General features: G+C 39.0%; 1 protein-coding gene across 1 annotated transcript; it reads left to right on the top strand.

Annotated features, from left to right (window-relative positions):
• The first annotated feature begins 1,183 nt into the window (after positions 1-1,183).
• On the top strand, positions 1,184-8,347 carry LOC117421551 (endothelial lipase-like). Its single transcript, XM_034036076.3, has 10 exons — positions 1,184-1,442; positions 3,508-3,704; positions 4,072-4,251; positions 4,708-4,819; positions 4,998-5,222; positions 5,777-6,019; positions 6,764-6,884; positions 7,153-7,374; positions 7,515-7,619; positions 7,921-8,347. The coding sequence occupies exons 1-10, from the start codon at positions 1,349-1,351 to the stop codon at positions 7,931-7,933; spliced, it is 1,512 nt and encodes a 503-aa protein (XP_033891967.2). The 5' UTR covers positions 1,184-1,348; the 3' UTR covers positions 7,934-8,347.
• The last annotated feature ends 10,606 nt before the right edge of the window (positions 8,348-18,953 follow it).

Consider the following 18,953-nt stretch of genomic DNA (forward strand, 5'->3'; position numbering starts at 1 on the left):
TTATATTCTTGCAATTGCTTATAATAATAATAATAAGAAATAAATAAATAAGAAATAATTATACTTTAACTTATATAACAAAGCTATGTATTTTATTCTTTAACATTATTTTTATTGTTTTAAAATAGGTGCTTTTCAATAAATTGTGTGTCATTAAGTGGAAAATGGAGATATGTATTTTCTTTTGGTTTAAAATGTGTTCTTTTCATCGCTTTTTTCGGGAGTGTGAGTATATTGAGTGATGACGTCATGCGATGGGGTGATCTGACGGGGCTCAGTCAACGTGCAGGTACTCTTTTCCCTACAATGAAATGAAATTAATGTGTATTAAATCCAGACAGAAGATGCATTGTTGAGTTTCTATAGCGCCAGCCCCCCTCCATCTAAACGAGTAGTGGGCCGATCCTATGCTGGCAGGCCGCCATGCAGCATTTGAAACCGGAGCTAACCCCTGCTTGTCAATGAATGAGGTATAGTGGGGTAACTATCGGTCAGTCGACAGGCATATACATTCGCTTTTATTCTCATGGTACTGGCCTATGTTACTGCTCGGGATTAGTGTTGTTAAAACCACACTGATGTTTTTGCGCAAGTTATCCTATTTCAGTTATGAAACTGCATTAAACAATACATTCCTTTGAAACTCTAATAATACGCCTACATAATATCATACCCACCAAGCATATTATGCCGGTTTTTTTGGTTTGTTTTTGTGTTTTGTGTAATTTGGAATTGATAAACGCCATAATCTCATTTGGTGAACAACAACAAAACAAAACGCCAGTCATTCTTCTTTTTGAATGTTAAACTACGTGTCCCACATACCGACAAAGGTTTATCTTGGAAAGTTACCGCTGTTCGTTTTAAATAAAAGTACACCAACCGGCTCATTGTAGCAATTGTATTACTATTTAAATACTTGGTTTTGTTTAAGGGATTAAGAAAAAATAACTCCAGATAAATAATAACCTATCTAAACCATTATTTTATCAACAGAGCAGCGTATAACGTATTATTAACTCCAAATTTAGTCTGTGAGTGAGTGCAAATTCATTCATTTTTGGTGCCCCGCCTTCTTTGGGTAAAAGTTGGGGGCTTGACCAATGAAATGACACAATCTCGGGAAAATGTGTCTGCCGATGATCAGATGATCAAGAAAAGAACTATTTAAAACTCCAGCGAGAACCCTGGCAGTAGTTCATGCACTTAGCAGTTAACATAGCACAACGTGTCCATAGGGGGAAATCAAAATCTTTTATTCCAAAGGATTATTGGAAGATATATATATTTTTTAAAACATTCGTATTTATTAAAGTTGAAGAAACGTAAATTTCCTCTGAGGAAAGACATGAAAGAACTTGCCTTCTCATTGTGGATTTTATTTTTAACTTGTGTAGCCGCTGTCTTGTCTTCTGACCTTGAGAAGGAGGGACTTTTTAAAGGTAAGACTGTAGGTAAAGGAAAGGATTGTTAATCGCTGCTACTGAATAAGGATGCGCTCACCTGTGAAACTGTGCTCAGCTGTGATTTTTTTTGACTCGTAACTCCAGATGAGACAAAGTGTTGTTTTCTGACCTGGAATTTTCAGTACTAGGACTGGTTATAGTTTATTTTTTAAAGGCAGTTTTGTTAAATGTGTAAGCTTGGGTTTGTATTAAAATAATAATAATAATACACATGCTGTTTAAATGTAACCAATGTTGTTTAAACGTTGCCGCAACGTTTTGCTAGTGCAGACCGGGTACCGGTAGTTTAATTGCATTTAGTATGCAAATCCTATCCATATGCTTTCCTCTTGTATTTCACCTCAAACGCTTGTTTATGTAATTGTACCAAAAAAAAGTGAATAGCCTTTTTGGATACTAAAACAGGTTTCAACTTTGGCAGATACTTCAAATACTGCTTGTGCAAACTGTGATGATGCATTTAGGCGTTGTCAGTTCTTTTGTGGTCACCCCCTGGTGCTTGAACCAGACAGATCAGGAGATGCAGTCCGGCTAACAAATACTGAGATGTTGTTGAGGGTTATACTTATTGGATGTTTCAGGATGGTATGGTGAATCTGTGATTCAGAATTTAACTGCAAAAACTTGGCATGTAGTTACATATAAAGTAATATATCAAGGTAACATTTCAAGTCACAGCTATTCTTTTCAAATGTTCCAACAGATGAAGTACATTAAATCTATATGTATAAGTAGAACTAAAAACGCCAAGTCAGTAACACTGATATTTAAAGCTATCCATCTATTTCTGCTAAATAAGGATGGCTTTAAATATCAGCCTTCCGAGAGCATTACTAAGGGTTCTTCCATGCTATTTAGAAACTTGCTATGTAGTCTGGATGTTATCACAAAGTATGTAATGTGTATTTCAGTGCTAGATTTAAGGTCACAAGCATACAATATTTAGTTACTTTTAAGGAAGGACTATTAATTCATCAGTTTTGCAGCTGCATGCAGAAACATTTACCTGGTGGACCTTGAGCTTTATAATACTGTAAAATAGCTAGTTACTATATGAATGGAATATTCCGTATTGATTCCTTCAGAACTGAATAATTAGAAGAAAATAAAGCTGAGAACCAATTAAATTGTTTAAATATATTTTACATAAAAAAAACCATAAATCACCATGGTGATTACACAGTAGCCCATGCTTTTATCAACAGAACTGTAAGCTTTATCGTACTTTTATAGCAAGCTGTTGCATGCTCAGTTTCTATGCTTTAGTGAGCTTTTACTGTACTTGTACACTTTTTTATTATGATTTTTATAGAAGCGACACTTGTAAACCAGTTGTTAAAGCCATACAGTAGCTGTAACCAGTTGTATGCTCTGTAGTGTAATTCACTTTGTTTCCCTTTCTGCTCAACCCATAACAAGAAGAGTTAAACAAAACTATGCTTTAATGATGAATCCTGTATTTTTCATGTATTTCGTGCTCCATAGAAGCTGCAGCAGCTGCCGCCCAGCCTGTGTAGTTCTTTGGCTGAGCAGATAATTGGCTGTCTTGTAGGGAACACAAGCCTTGCTACAGCCGTACTGGCAGGTGGCTCATGCATGCCTTCCCCTCGACCCAGCTGTGTACCCACCCACAAGGGAAATTGGCTACAGTTCTTGTCTGACCCTTTAGGTCCAGCTCTTTCAAGTCTGGTCATGCATCCCTAAAGGGGCAAAATGTTTTTATATTTGAACCTTTTATAAGAGCCCCAGACGTGCCTGTTCTCTCATTGGGCACTGAATGAATGAAAAAGACTACCTCGCTACTATGAATATAGTGCAAATAAAGTTGATCTCAGTTGGATAAAATAAGCTACAATACAGAATTTCTAGCACCCCACCCCCTTCTAATGTTTTACAAGTGATAGACACTGAAAGAATTCAGCTGGTGACGGTATTGCTATCTTGTATCATTGACTATCTTTGCTACTTCTACCATCCTCATTGCTATTGTAGACTTGGTTTGCTTGGGAAATGTTGTTATAATGGGTTGCTACCTTTACAGATGGCACCATTGCTGATCTGCTGAAGGATGAAAACCTCAGTGAAGATGTCGTTGGTCCTGATGTGAAGTATTGCCTTCAGAAGTCTCTTGACCCTGAGGATGTTGGTTGCTATCTCAACCCTGGCCAGAATGACAGTCTACAGGAATGTGGCTTCAATGCAACAGCCAAGACTATCCTAGTGATCCATGGGTGGACTGTGAGTATACGTTTCTTGCTGCGTCACAAGGTCCACTTGATAAAAGAACATGCAATTTACTTTCTACAGAATTCAACTAAATGTTGCACTTCTGGTGTCATGTGTTTTAATTGCAAATAAATACATAAATCTCTTGGCATAATCTGTTTATTTAGAGGACATTCTACCTATTCTACCTGAGTCTCTGTAAAAAAACAACTATATTGCACCCTATCATGGATATGGATGTAGGCTCGCCCTTTGGTAATTGTTCAGCCGGTTGGCACACATACACTTGGCTGTCATAACATTCTACTGTCTTGTTGTCCAAGTTGCTCATCCTAAGCCTCTGAATACAACTGTACTAGTTATTTGTTTTGTCTTACAGATGAGTGGTATGGTTGAAAAGTGGCTCCAAAAGCTGCTTTCTGCTATTCAGGAACGTGAAAAGGAAGCCAATGTCATTGTAGTTGACTGGATCAACCTTGCCCACCAAGTGTATCCAGATGCTGTTAACCACACAAAAACTGTCGGGCATGACATTGCTAAGTTCCTCGAATGGTTAAAGGTATGACCAGGTTTTGTTAGAGTGTGTATGTATGTCTTTATTATATATATATATATATATATATATATATATATATATATATATATATATATATATATATATATATATATATATATAAAATAAGTAAAATCTGTCTTGTAGGTTTATTAAAGTTACTGTAAAAGGTATGTGCTGGAGGCAACATTCCAAATACACTCTGTCGCCATCCCCCGAGCATTGTCAGGTCCAGATATCTGTTTAAAACTGTTTATTCATTTGTATGTGCTTTAGCTTGACCTAACAAACAAAATTCTCGTCTTTAGAAACAGGTGACGTTCATCTGCGTGCATGAGGCGCACAGCTGTGTAGCTTTATCTTGATGCTGGCAGCTGCAATCTGCTTATGTGGGTGGCCAATATAAATGAGTGAAATCCCCTTTGAAGCTTACAATTTAAAACTCTTGCCTCATGTTTGCAGGATGAATTGAACTTGCCTCTTCAAAACGTGCACATGATTGGGTACAGCCTGGGAGCTCATGTGGCTGGTTATGCTGGTAACTATGTGAATGGAACAATCGGCAGAATAACAGGTAAAGTGAAGGCACATATTGCGCTGTGTGCATATTCCTATAACCTGAGAATTATTCTAATTTATAGTTCAAATGCAGATTCCCTCGATGACCAAGTTTACATGGTTATACTGGCTGTGCAAAGGGGAAGGCATTATTAAAGGATAGCTGTTGATGGAAAGCCCTGTTTTGATTTTAGGACTGGACCCGGCGGGCCCCATGTTTGAAGGGGTCGGTTCGGACAGTCGCCTGTCTCCTGATGACGCTGACTTTGTGGATGTTCTGCACACCTACACAAGGGAGGCTTTGGGTGTCAGCATTGGCATCCAGCAACCTGTGGGTCACATTGACATTTATCCTAATGGAGGGGATAGCCAACCTGGCTGTGGTTTAAGGGACATACTGGGTACAATGGCTTACGGAGGTAGGCATATCTTCCTTATATCTTGTAATTTTAAAACACTTGGCTTTGCATGCCTTTGAGAGTTCAACACAGAACACAAAGCTCCATGAATTTCCTACACTAATTAAATGTAATTGCAAGAAAAGCCTCACAGCTGTCTTGTCTCATAGCTACTGTAGACTTGTAAAAGAGTAAGGTACTTGCTTGGGTATGTCATAGAGGTGCCATTTTCAAAAGTGGGATTCATAGAAATGGAGTAGAAGGTACTGTAGGGGAAAATTATTCCAACAATGCTGGTCTGATGTTCGAACTTCTGCATCAGTTTTTTTTTTTTGTTTTTTTTTTTTAAAACAAACGCATTCTAAATATCTGAAACAAATCCCTTCCACTCCAAGCGTGCATCTGGATAAACTGGCCACCAGACTAGCGATGAAAGTAACTGAAAGAATGAGATGCTACATGTTCATGCCTTGCTTTGAATCGGTACTCTGAAGATGCACTCAATCGACCTGGTTCTGAAATGTAACTTAAGCTCTTTTCTAAATTGCTGATTCAGTTGTATTCTTGTGTTTCAGGTTTTGGGGAAGCTGTAAAATGTGAGCATGAGCGCTCGGTGCATCTTTTTATAGATTCACTTCTGAATAAAGATCACCAGAGCTTTGCATACCGGTGCACGGATCCCAGCCGCTTCAAGAAAGGGATTTGCCTGAGCTGCAGGAAAAACCGATGCAACAACCTGGGCTACAATATCAAGAAGATGCGCAACAGGAGAAACAGCAAGATGTACCTCAAAACACGGGCAGATATGCCTTTTGGAGGTAAGCAAATCAGTGTACCGTATTCCTTCAAATTTAAGACCACCCTGAATTTGAGGAAAAGATAAAACCCAAAATAAAGCTGCATTTACGAAGATGCAACCTCAGTTACACAACCAAACGATGTGTGGAGGCAGTTTGCAGCCGTCTGCTGTCACACAGAGCATTAGTAATGCGTGTTTTCTCATTTCCAGTAGTAATTGCATGCATCACTATACTGTACTCTAACTTAATTTGAAGGAATACGGTGGTGTCTTTTTTTAAAATTGGTATGAAGTGGCATGTGTGCATGAAGATGCATATTTATACAATTTAAATTGTGGCATTTGTCGATGTACTGAATGTTTCTACTATGCTGTAAATAAGGCATGAGTTAAGTTTAATAAGAAAAAGCGAGAAATGCCACCTCCTGTTCCTATAAAATATTCATACTGCATCTCCTTTTAAACTGAACTAAATTAAGAGATTTTTTCAACACTTACAGCTGTTAATCTCATTAGTGTTCCAACAACAAAAGACCTTCACAAAGACTTCTTGTACAAATGTTTTTATTTTGCAAGGCATTCAATGCAGCAATAGCGTAGATACTACAGTATAGCATGCAGTTGTCAATGATCTAAATAAAAATAGAACCCTAATTTTTTTTAAAGGAGTACATTTTAATATGAAAATAAACATTGTATTGTAACAAAACTGATAACATTTTGTACTTTTTTTTTTTTTTTTTTTTCCCCTTCACTCTTTTAGGTTATCACTACCAGATGAAGATGCACGTTTTTAGCAAAGCCGATGGGGAGGACAAAGACCCAACGTTCTTTGTTAAACTTTATGGTGCCCATAATGACACAAAAGACCACAGTGTTGACCTGTAAGTATCCGTACCTGATGAGGACTCATTTGTTTTACAAAAGACCATTTCAAATCTTCCTAGTTGTAATATAATTTTGGTGCCTACCAATTTGTTATGCACACAACACACTTTGAGAATAGTTATACTTCAGACATAACTATATAACCACAAACATGTTTGTTTTTGAAACTGTTTAGATTCACATCAGCACGCAGTGCCAAAACAAACTCCAGCTGCACTATGCAACTTTTTGCAGCCACTTTAGTGAGAATATATATATTTTCAGACCTGACAAGATTGGCCTGAATTTTACCAACTCCTTCTTGGTCTTCACTGAAGAAGACATTGGGGATCTGCTCAAGATCAAACTGTCCTGGGAAGGAGCTCCTAAGTCTTTGTTCTCGATATGGAAAAAGATGAAGTCTGTATTGTACTCGGGAGGAACTAAAGAGAACCAGGTACTGGAGGTGCGGCGCATTCGTGTCAAGTGTGGAGAAACCCAGAAAAAGTGAGTAGAAACAGCGTGCCGGGAAAACCTCTTCACTGTCATTCTGTGGACACATTTATACAAGTCATGAGGGTCCATGCTCGGAAACATCACAACTGCTTTTCTCTGTTCAACACTAAATACTGTTACTATATTTGTAGGTTCACTTTCTGTGCTGAAGATCCAACTGCAACCAAGATAACACCTGGAAATGAGATAACATTTGTCAAGTGTCGGGATGGATGGGAAGTTAAACCGAGAAAAAGGTAAAGCGCAACTTCCTATTGCTTTAAGTACACCGGTGAAATTGAAACGTAAAGTTTGTGGCTTATGAATGGAACGAAGTATGAAGCCAATATCCTGAAGCTGTAAGTATCATCCAGAAAGCACAAAATCATGTCGCCCCATTGTAGATCACGGGTCAAAGTGGCGGAAGATTTGCAAATTCAAATAAGCTGCCCCTATAATAAGAATGATTTAAAGGAAGCATAATCTAACTCTCCGTGTAGTGCTTTACTAACAAGTGACTTCTCTCCTCCTCCTCCCCCCCCCCCCCCCCCATTTTAGATTGCACTATTAAATCAGGATAATGCACTTCAAAAAACTGAGCCACATACCCAAGGGGGACCGAAGCAGAAATGCACTTGCGAAGTCCTTTGGAGCTTCTACTGTATGCTCGGTGAAGGAGCAGCCTTGTGGATCCAGAGTGACCCTAGCCAACTGGGAGGAAGGATGGCACTTCTAACTACACATGGACTTCTGACTGAGCTCCTCCTGGTGTACTGCCTGCTTTAACACCAGCTGCCTACAAGCCACGGAGATCAACACGCAAAGACACAATGCATTCTGTTTGTTACTGTGCTGTGTGTGTATGAAGTACTTTTTTTGTATGCTCTAATTTATTTCTCTGTGAGCGAATAATGTGTGTGTATATATTTGTAAACAACTTATTTTCTTTTTGTGGGAAAAATAAATTCTTTATGAATCCTCTTGAGCCCTTGTCATAATACTATGGTGTGTACATAGAAGTTGGTCTGCATACATCCATCTCCCTCGAGCTGGACCAAGATTTCTAATTATATGGTGACTGGAGAAAGAAAAGGCAGTACTAATAGCACACGGGTTTGACTAGTTTCACACGTGCAGTCAGTCTCCTATGCACTTGATGCCTTTACCTATATAATATACAGTGCCTATAGAAAGTTTACACCCCCTTGAACTTTTTTCATTTTGTGTCGGTGCCTCGGTTTCATGCATTTAAATTAGGATTTTTTTCCACTTACCTACACACTGTTAAGGGGAAAAGTTTTTATTGAGAAAAAAATTATATATTAAATACAAAACTGAAAGATCATAATTGGATAAATCTTCCCCCCCCTGAGTTAATACTTGGTGAAAGCACCTTTGGCAGCAATTACAGCTGTGAAGGAAGGAAGCAAGTTTTCTTCCAGGACAACCTTGTACTTGGCTTGATTCATGCGTCCTTCACAAAGACAAATCTGCCCGATTCCAGCCTTGCTGAAGCACCCCCAGATGAGTCCAATTTTCAGCTTTGCCCAACACCTGGTCGTCTCATGGTTAGACGGAGACCTGGAGAGGCCTACAAGCCACAGTGTCTCGCACCCACTGAAATGTGGTGGAGGATCGGTGATGATCTGGGGGTGCTTCAGCAAGGCTGGAATCGGGCAGCTTTGGCGTGAATCAAGCCAAGTACAAGGTTGTCCTGGAAGAAAACTTGCTTCCTTCTGCTTTGACAATGTTCCTCAACTCTGAGGATTGGTTTTTCCAGCAGGACAATGCTCCATGCCACACAGCCAGGTCAATCAAGGTGTGGATGGAGGACCACCAGATCAAGACCCTGTCATGGCCAGCCCAATCTCCAGAGCTGAACCCCATTGAAAACCTCTGGAATGTGATCAAGAGGAAGATGGATGGTCACAAGCCATCAAACAAAGCCGAGCTGCTTGAATTTTTGCGCCAGGAGTGGCATAAAGTCACCCAACATCAATGTGAAAGACTGGTGGAGAGCATGCCAAGATGCATGAAAGTTGTGCTTGAAAATCAGGGTTATTCCACCAAATATTGATTTCTGAACTCTTCCTAAGTTAAAACATTAGTATTGTGTTGTTTAAAAATGAATATGAACTTATTTTCTTTGCATTATTCGAGGTCTGACAACACTGCATTTTTTTTGTTATTTTGACCAGTTGTCATTTTCTGCAAATAAATGCTCTAAATGACAATATTTTTATTTGGAATTTGGGAGAAATGTTGTCAGTAGTTTATAGAATAAAACAAAAATGTTCATTTTACCCAAACACATACCGATAAATAGTAAAACCAGAGAAACTGATAATTTTGCAGTGGTCTCTTAATTTTTTCCAGAGCTGTATATATAAATATATGGTGAATAAACACCTCATCCACTTAGAATATGGAATGGGAAATTGCAATAAAAATGCAGAGTGTACGAAGAAGACACTGATTGCAAGCTAAAACATGTGGATTCATCAAGCATTGAGTGGGAATAGGGTATATGATACAGTATTTTCTCGAAAATGATGACTGCAGTCAATTCCTATATCTAAACAGTGATCGTAATAAAGTTACTTCATGATATGCAAATCATATCTGATTGTAGTTGGTAGGGGATGAATTCGAGGGCTCTGTGGGTCTTATGAAGCATTTTCTCTGCCTCCATGTAGATTTTACCAGTTGCTGCTTTTGAGTCTGAATGCTGGTCAACACATTTCAGGTGTAATGTGTATATATAAATTCTATGCTGTATTTTTTATTATTAAATATAGTACTGTACTGAAGAGTTCAGTTTGTAGTTTCACCTCCAAACAGGGTGTTGCTTTAGTTATGAAAAGCAAAAGCGGGGACAAAAAGTACATGCCAAAAACGCTATCTTATCTTTCAGTAACACCCAAGCAGATTGAAGTAAAGGAGGGGACAGGAAACAAATCTTAACTTTTATTTGGCCTTGAATTTTTTTATTTATTTGAGTAGATAGTTGGTTGGTAGATGTTTACATCAAACTAATGTTATTTTTGTTATTCATGTGATAAACTCTGATAGCAATAACCCCTAGGAAATACAACAGCTCACTAATTCAGTGCGTGTAAAGTCCAGCTGTTTGAAATCTAAACCCTAGAATGAAAGAAGACACATGTTGCAATTCTCACTTTTGTAGACTTTAATAATTGCTTTTGTTTACACTTTTATTTTATTTTTATATATACAATCCGTTTGTTTTTAAACATTGCCTAAATGATTTTGCATAGTTGTTCATACATTTCATACACAGTATTTGGTGTGCACCAGTGTGGCAGGGCTGAGGTCCTGCCCATGTAAACATTGTATTTTGTTTGATAATCTTTTAGTTTTGTGTTTTCAATTACACCTGGTCACATTCTATAAAAGAGGAGATGGGAGTTGCTCCAAAGTGTTAGTTTAGATAATGTCTGAGAGCAGCAGGCTGTGCCCTCTGACCTGCACTGATAGCCTTTGCTTGGTACTGTTTTGTTTAACTGTTTATTTTTCTTGGATTTGTTAAATAATAAAGTGCACCTAAAGTACCTTTTGAACTGCAATCCTGTCTACTACCTCTGGTATTCCCGCCACTTGTCCTGACCACATGGCTACCCTTCCACAACCATATTTATACTTTGGTTGTTTTCCATTTTTGAACTATATCAAAGCCTAATCCATGCTACCAAGACACTGGCTAATTTGAAGCAAATTAGTAAACTACCCTTGTAGATATAACTGCTGGTAAAGGACCACCATGTTGGTCATTTTTAACACCTAATTATAACCCCAAGGATGTGTTACCCGCATCTAGACTGTTCATTAAAATCCAATTGCAAACCATGTATTTGATATAAAGATTGGTAATAATTTCCATCATACGATGTTTACTCAGAATGATCTGTAATAAAGATTCAGGGTGTAAAATTATTTAAGAGCATCATCCCCTGGGCCTAAGCTGTCCAAAGGAATATGGCAGCCTCAAATTACCTGGGAAACCCAATATTGCAAAAGTTCAAATATATTGACAAAGGTGTATCAATAACAGTTTATAACAGCTCTGGTAAAGTGAAGCAGTTTATTGAATACAGAAGAGCTATATGATAAAGGACTGATTCAGTTATGCAGTTCACAAACTTACATTATGTAATCAATCAATGGCAACAATCAAAGGGTTAAATCAAGCAATCAATCAGTTTAATGTCCTAGAGAGTACTCTAGTCTATGGCAATGCTATGTGAACCTGTTTATACTCATTAAACCAGTTCCTTAGAAGTTGGTTGAGGATTGAGTCATTGAATAGTGGAGCAAGGAAGAGTGGTGAGGTTGTCTTTGCACCTCTGTATCTTTGCTTTTTCCACCTGCAGTCACCACCAGGAGCCTGTGAGATTGTTATTGTATCCAAGGTCACAGGCTAGCAGCTTGAACATAAATCCACATTTGCTCTAAGACGAGTCAGAGAAAGTCGGTTCCAGTCCAGTTTCGCCAGTCCACTTGTCTCTGTAGATCAGTCTTCTTCTCTTGAAAGCACAGGCAGGTTCCGTTCTACATGAAGCTCAACTTTGCAAGCTTTTAACCTGATCATTCTTTACAAACACTGTCCATTTCTTTCCCAGTATTTGTTAACAAGGTCTGTGTAAATTGTGTGTGTTTTATTATTTTTTGTATTTAAGTTTGGCAGGGATGGGTTTAATTCCATCCCTGCCGAATCCTTGTGCAGAATATGGCTGGCAGTGAAGGATCAATTAAGCCCAGCCACATGCTATATAAAGGAAGCCAGATCCTTTGTTTGGGTTGGTTAGCTGCAGGAGAGGCTGAGTGCAGCAGGGTGTGCTCTCAGTCCCAGGACTATGATAGCTCAGTTTGGGTGCTGTTTTGTTTTGAAATGTTTTTGTTTAACCCTTTTGTTTGTGTTCCTGTATTGTTAAATAAAAGTGTGAATCAGTGCTAAAACTACAGCTTTCCGACTCCGGGTCTGCTTCCTGCCATTCACTAGCCTTGGCCGTTACGCTATCCTTTCAACTCATTCTCTCTTGGGTTAATTATTCCAGTTGACATTCATCTTTCCTTTAATTAAAGTTTGACACCAGTGCTTTCCAATGGAGGGTCCTTACTTTTATACCCCAAGGACTGGGTCTCAAAGGTAACTTTATTGTCCTATAAGTCTGGCATATAGAGCGATCTTAAAACTGTTGTCATTGAGACAGCTTTTCTCTATGATTAAGAAATGTGATTTAACTGATTTGTCTAGTTTTGTTTTGACTCAGATAATCTTCTACAGATTAATCAGATAATTCACTCCATGTGTTTTCTCTTCTACATTTCTGTGCTTTTGTTGGTAATTACATCACTTTCTTGCCTCTAGGGCCTCATTTACGAAAGGGCACAAAACTTTATGGTGCACAATAATTGCAATTACTGTGCATGTTCATGATTTCTGTAATTACTATTGCAATTTTATTCATTATCACACGAAATAGTGGGCATATAATTTTATTGTGACAGACTATGGTAATCAGAATGAATATGTTATGTGTATGGTAATGCATGATAATGTAGTTAAATGAGGCACCCCGCTCTGAATAATTAGATGAGCTTCATTCACACCATATTTAAAGGGTGATAATTGTATTGTGCACATTAAAGTGAGCGATAATTATTTAGTTTTGACACCACTGATAGGCACACTATTTAAACCTATTTTTCTCACCTGAAAACTAGTGATGTGCGGTTCGATTCTTTTTACTGACTCAATTTGTTTGATTCATTCAGTTTAGTGAATCAATTCAACAGATTTGTTTGTTTGATTCACTGATTCACTAACGCAAAATAAATACATCTTGCTGAATTACTTGGTTATGAAAATTTTTTTGAATGGAAAAATCTGGCAGCAAGGGCCATTTAAGTTAATACTGTTCACTTGGTGGGCCGCACCGTAAAAATTATATATATATATATATATATATATATATATATACAGACGTGCTCAAATTTGTTGGTACCCCTCCACAAAAAACGAAGAATGCACAATTTTCTAAATAACTTGAAACTGACAAAAGTAATTGGCATCCACCATTGTTTATTCCATATTTAATAGAAATCAGACTTTGCTTTTGATTTTTTATTCAACATAATATTGTAAATAATAAAACAAATGAAAATGGCATGGACAAAAATGATGGGACCGCTAACCTAATATTTTGTTGCACAACCTTTAGAGGCAATCACTGCAATCAAACGTTTTCTGTAGCTCTCAATGAGACTTCTGCACCTGTTAACAGGTAGTTTGGCCCACTCTTCCTGAGCAAACTGCTCCAGCTGTTTCAGGTTTGATGGGTCCCTTCTCCAGACTGCAAGTTTCAGCTCTTTCCATAGATGTTCGATAGGATTCAGATCAGGACTCATAGAAGGCCACTTCAGAATAGTCCAATGTTTTGTTCTTATCCATTCTTGGGTGCTTTTAGCTGTGTGTTTTGGGTCATTATCCTGTTGGAGGACCCATGACCTGCGACTGAGACAGAGCTTTCTGACACTGGGCAGTACGTTTCGCTCCAGAATGCCTGGATAGTCTTGAGATTTCATTGTGCCCTGCACAGATTCAAGGCACCCTGTGCCAGGCGCAGCACATCAGCCCCAAAACATAATCGAGCCTCCTCCATGTTTCACTGTAGGTATGGTGTTCTTTTCTTTGAAAGCTTCATTTTTTCGTCTGTGAACATAGAGCTGATGTGACTTGCCAAAAAGCTCCAGTTTTGACTCATCTGTCCAAAGGACATTCTCCCAGAAGGATTGTGGCTTGTCAATATGCATTTTAGCAAATTCCAGTCTGGCTTTTTTATGTTTTTCTGTCAAAAGTGGAGTCCTCCTGGGTCTTCTTCCATGGAGCCCACTTTCGCTCAAAAAGCGACGGATGGTGCGATCAGAAACTGACGTACCTTCACCTTGGAGTTCAGCTTGTATCTCTTTGGCAGTTATCCTTGGTTCTTTTTCTACCATTCGCACTATCCTTCTGTTCAATCTGGGGTCGATTTTCCTCTTGCAGCCGCGCCCGGGGAGGTTGGCTACAGTTCCATGGACCTTAAACTTCTTAATAATATTTGCAACTGTTGTCATAGGAACATCAAGCTGCTTGGAGATGGTCTTGTAGCCTTTACCTTTTCCATGCTTGTCTATTATTTTCTTTCTGATCTCCTCAGACAACTCTCTCCTTTGCTTTCTCTGGTTCATGTTCAGTGTGGTGCACACAATGATACCAAACAGCACAGTGACTACTTTTCTCCGTTTAAATAGGCTGAATGACTGATTACAAGATTGGAGACATGTGTGATACTAATTAAAGAAACTAATTAGTTTGAAATATCACTATAATCCAATTATTTATTATCTTTTCTAAGGGGTACCAACAAATGTGTCCAGGCCATTTTAGAATATCTTAAGCAATTATAAGCAATAATTCATCTCTTTTCACAGCTTCTTTGCTTTATTCTATGACATACCAAAGGCATGCAAGTATACATGATAAAATAGCTTTTAATTTCATCACTTTTCAGGAGGAATGAAGCATTATTTCAATGAGCTGTAAGGGTACCAACAAATTTGAGCACGTCTGTATATATATACACACATCGCAATGTATGTGAAAATGTCTATATAAATTGTATGTAGGCCAATATACTCAAATATACTACTTTACACAAAACACATTAACTAGAAGCAGCTTTCCTAGAACACTGACAAAAAAAAAACTTCAATATCACAAATGCAATTATTATTATTATTTATTTCTTAGCAGACACCCTTATCCAGGGCGACTTACAATCGTAAGCAAATACATTTCAAGAATCACAGTACAAGTAATAATACAATTAAGAGCAAGATAAATACAATGACTTTAGTTCAAGCAAGTACAAGTGTGACAAAATACAATTCAATGATAAAGCAGATAATAGTGACAGTGATAGTTACATCAGGATATGATTAATTACAAATACTACAGATTAAACACTTGGCAGATTACAGTACTCTGAAGTACAGGATTAAATGCAGTAAAATAGGGGCAGATAAGAGCAAATAAAGCACATTTAAGGAAGGGTGATAGTGTCCCAGGGGAAAAACAGAGGAGTTCTACAGGTGCTGTCTGAAGAGGTGAATCTTAAGGAGGCGCCGGAATGTGGTCAGGGACTGGGCGGTCCTGACATCTGTAGGAAGGTCATTCCACCACTGCGGAGCGAGGGTGGAGAAGGAGCGGGCTCTGGAGGCAGGGGAGCGTAGAGGAGGTAGAGCCAGTCTTCTAGTGCAGGCGGAGCGGAGAGGTCGAGTGGGGGTGTAGGGAGAGATGAGGGTCTGGAGGTAGCTGGGTGCAGTCTGGTCAAGGCATCTGTAGGCTAGTACAAGAGTCTTGAACTGGATGCGAGCAGTGATCGGTAGCCAGTGGAGTGAGCGGAGTAGTGGAGTTGCGTGGGAGAAGCGAGGCAGAGAGAACACCAGGTGGGCAGCGGAGTTCTGGATGAGCTGGAGCGGACGGGTGGCGGACGCAGGGAGGCCAGCCAGGAGGGAGTTGCAGTAGTCTAGGCGGGAGAGTACCAAGGCCTGGACCAGGAGCTGGGTGGCGTAGTTGGTGAGGAAGGGTCGGATTCTTCGGATGTTGCTCAGGAAGAATCGGCAAGTGCGTGCCAGAGTGGAGATGTGCTGGGAATAAGAGAGGCAGGGGTCCAGGGTCACTCCGAGGTTCTTAGCTGAGGAAGAGGGAGAGAGTGTGGTAGATTCCAGAGGAACAGAGATAGAGAGATCAGAGGAGGGGGAGGAGGAGGGAAAGAAAAGGAGGTCAGATTTAGAGAGGTTGAGTTTGAGGTGATGCGAGTGCATCCAGGAGGAAATAGCAGACAGACAGGTAGAGATACGGGAGGAGATGGTGGAGTCAGAGGTGGGGAAGGAGAGGAAAATCTGAGCATCATCAGCATAGAAATGGTATGAGAAACCATAGGATGCAATGAGGGGGCCCAGGGAGCGGGTGTAGAGAGAGAACAGGAGAGGACCCAAGACTGACCCTTGGGGGACTCCTGTTAAGAGAGGATGAGGTGTGGAGGTTGCTCCACGCCAGGTTACCTGGTAAGTGCGGTTGGAGAGGTAGGAGGAGAACCAGGCCAGAGCAGTGCCAGAGATCCCCAGGTCAGCGAGAGATGATAGCAGAATAGAGTGATCAACAGTGTCAAAGGCAGCAGAGAGGTCGAGGAGAATTAGGACAGAGGAGAGAGAGGCAGCTCGGGCAGACTTAAGTGAGTTGGTGACAGACAGGAGGGCGGTTTCAGTGGAGTGAGCAGAGCGGAAGCCAGATTGGAGAGGGTCAAGCAGAGAATGGTTGGACAGGAAAGCAGAGAGCTGGCGGTGTACAGTCCGCTCGAGGGTTTTGGAGAGGAAGGGTAGGAGGGAGACAGGACGGTAGCTCTGGAGAGATGTGTGGTCGAGGGTAGGTTTTTTGAGGAGGGGAGCAAAATAATGGAGGAAACAGAAGAGTATTTTACTTTCAATAGAAATCTCAAACAGTAAAAAAAAGATGTCCGAGTATATCATGCTAAGTCTCAATATTTAACTTATATTCCCAAGTATAACATTTTTAACAGCACTGAAAAAAAGATACTGACAAACTATGAGCTGTGAAAATGCGAAATAATAAACAGTACCATGTGAAATGTACCTTTTTATGACTTCTGTCTGGACACTTGACTTCTTTTCTGGCACACTTGATAACAATGCTCATGAACGTGTTCTAATTCTGCAACTTCTCCACATAATGTCTGTTGATGAAGAATCCAGTGTAAGAAAATGGGTACTGCTGCATTTCTTTCTTTAATTTTATCCAGCACTCTGCTGCTAGCCAATCCACTCTTTTGCTCAGTCATATATGGTGCTCCCTCTATTGTAATCCCACCATTTAGTTTCTTCCAGGTAATTCTGCACTTTCCATGGCTTCTTGAAGTTAAAAAGTCCTTTCGTTGAGTCTCCATAGCTTCTTTAATTTGCAGTAAACTCAAAATATGTTGCTTTGTCCAGCGTATAATACTGATATTGTATAGTATAATCTTTCATAACTGCAACCGTTGCACTGCAAATCAGACATGTTGCCTTGCAGTCAAAATTATTCATTGAACAAATAATCATCTGGCTAACGATTTTGGAATTTTCTGTGTTCTGCTTCCACCTTTCGCTTCCGTGACATCTCCATGTACTTTTTGGCTACTGAGTTTAAATTTTACACTAAAAAAATTTTGATTTATCGCTCACGTTATTCTAATTACTTTAGGTGCGCAATAACTCCAAATTTAGTGCCCTTTTGTAAAAGAGGCCCCTAGTGTGTAAAAGATTAACATAAAAAAGTGGTTTACCCTTTCTAGAGCGAGAGATTCTATAGGGGACTGACAGATTCTACTGTTAAACATTGGGCTGTTTAAAGTTCTTGCCTCAGGGCAGTATCATATTGTAATGTAAAGCTATGCAAAGTTTCAGGCAGGAAACTCTAAATATATCTGCAGATATGATCATTTGATAGCCATTACCATTACCAAAAGTCAATCAGGGGCATCCAAAATAAAACAATAAAAGTAATAAATACTAAAATAAACTAAATGACAACAAACATTTTGATTAGAAGTTTACTAGAAATTTACTTCTCCTGTATTTTCACCTCATTATGAGTTTTCCCAATTATGAGTTTGTGTAATATGAACAACACCCCACACTGTATCAATAATTAAAAATATAGTTTCAGGTGGTCTCTGTACACTATATCACAAAACAATGGGGACTAACGATTTATTGGCAGTGTGATGGAAGGTCTTGCTTGCTCTGTGGATAAACAGAGAACTTTAGTCTTTAGTTTGGTCAGACTTACCGGAAAATTCAAAATAAACCAAAACAAACAGACATCCAGGAATATTTGAAGATGTAAAAGACGTTTAGTCTAATATTTAACTTTGTTTACCCAAATAATTTAAGTTAACCATTAAATATATTTCCTTTATACCAGGGTATATTTGTTAAAATATTAACCATATATTGCACAAATTATTGTTTACTTTCTCAAATGTATTGCGAAAAAAAGTTTTTATTTTATTGCCCAAAGATTAATTTTATAGTACTGTATCACACCTTTGACCTATTTTGGGTAGGTATGTCATTTGCACATGACAAGATGCAAATTATGGTTTTATAATTTCATCCTGCCTTCCCTCCTGTTGGGTCTGCTTTAGGGGGGATTTCCAATCTATTGTATTGTGTGTCTCCAGCAGTAGCTTCCACTACAATCACTAGATTATCACTTTCATACAGTCCTTTCAGTTTTGTTTCACAAAAACTTTAACCCTGGGCGATGGGGGGTAGGGTGATTACTGGAAACCATTCTATTCCTATTTGATTAATGATAAGACACCCCTCCCCCTTCTTTTCAGTAAAAAGGCCCTAACTGTTACCAGTTGGTGAATCATTTAGAAACTAAGCTTTTTACAGTATTCCACTTAACTTAACAATCATTGTGAAGTACTGTGCCAAAGACTTTTGTTGTTAGCTTTAAC

The sequence above is a fragment of the Acipenser ruthenus genome, chromosome 1 (assembly GCF_902713425.1).
Source record: "Acipenser ruthenus chromosome 1, fAciRut3.2 maternal haplotype, whole genome shotgun sequence".
NCBI classification, from domain to species: Eukaryota; Metazoa; Chordata; class Actinopteri; order Acipenseriformes; family Acipenseridae; genus Acipenser; species Acipenser ruthenus.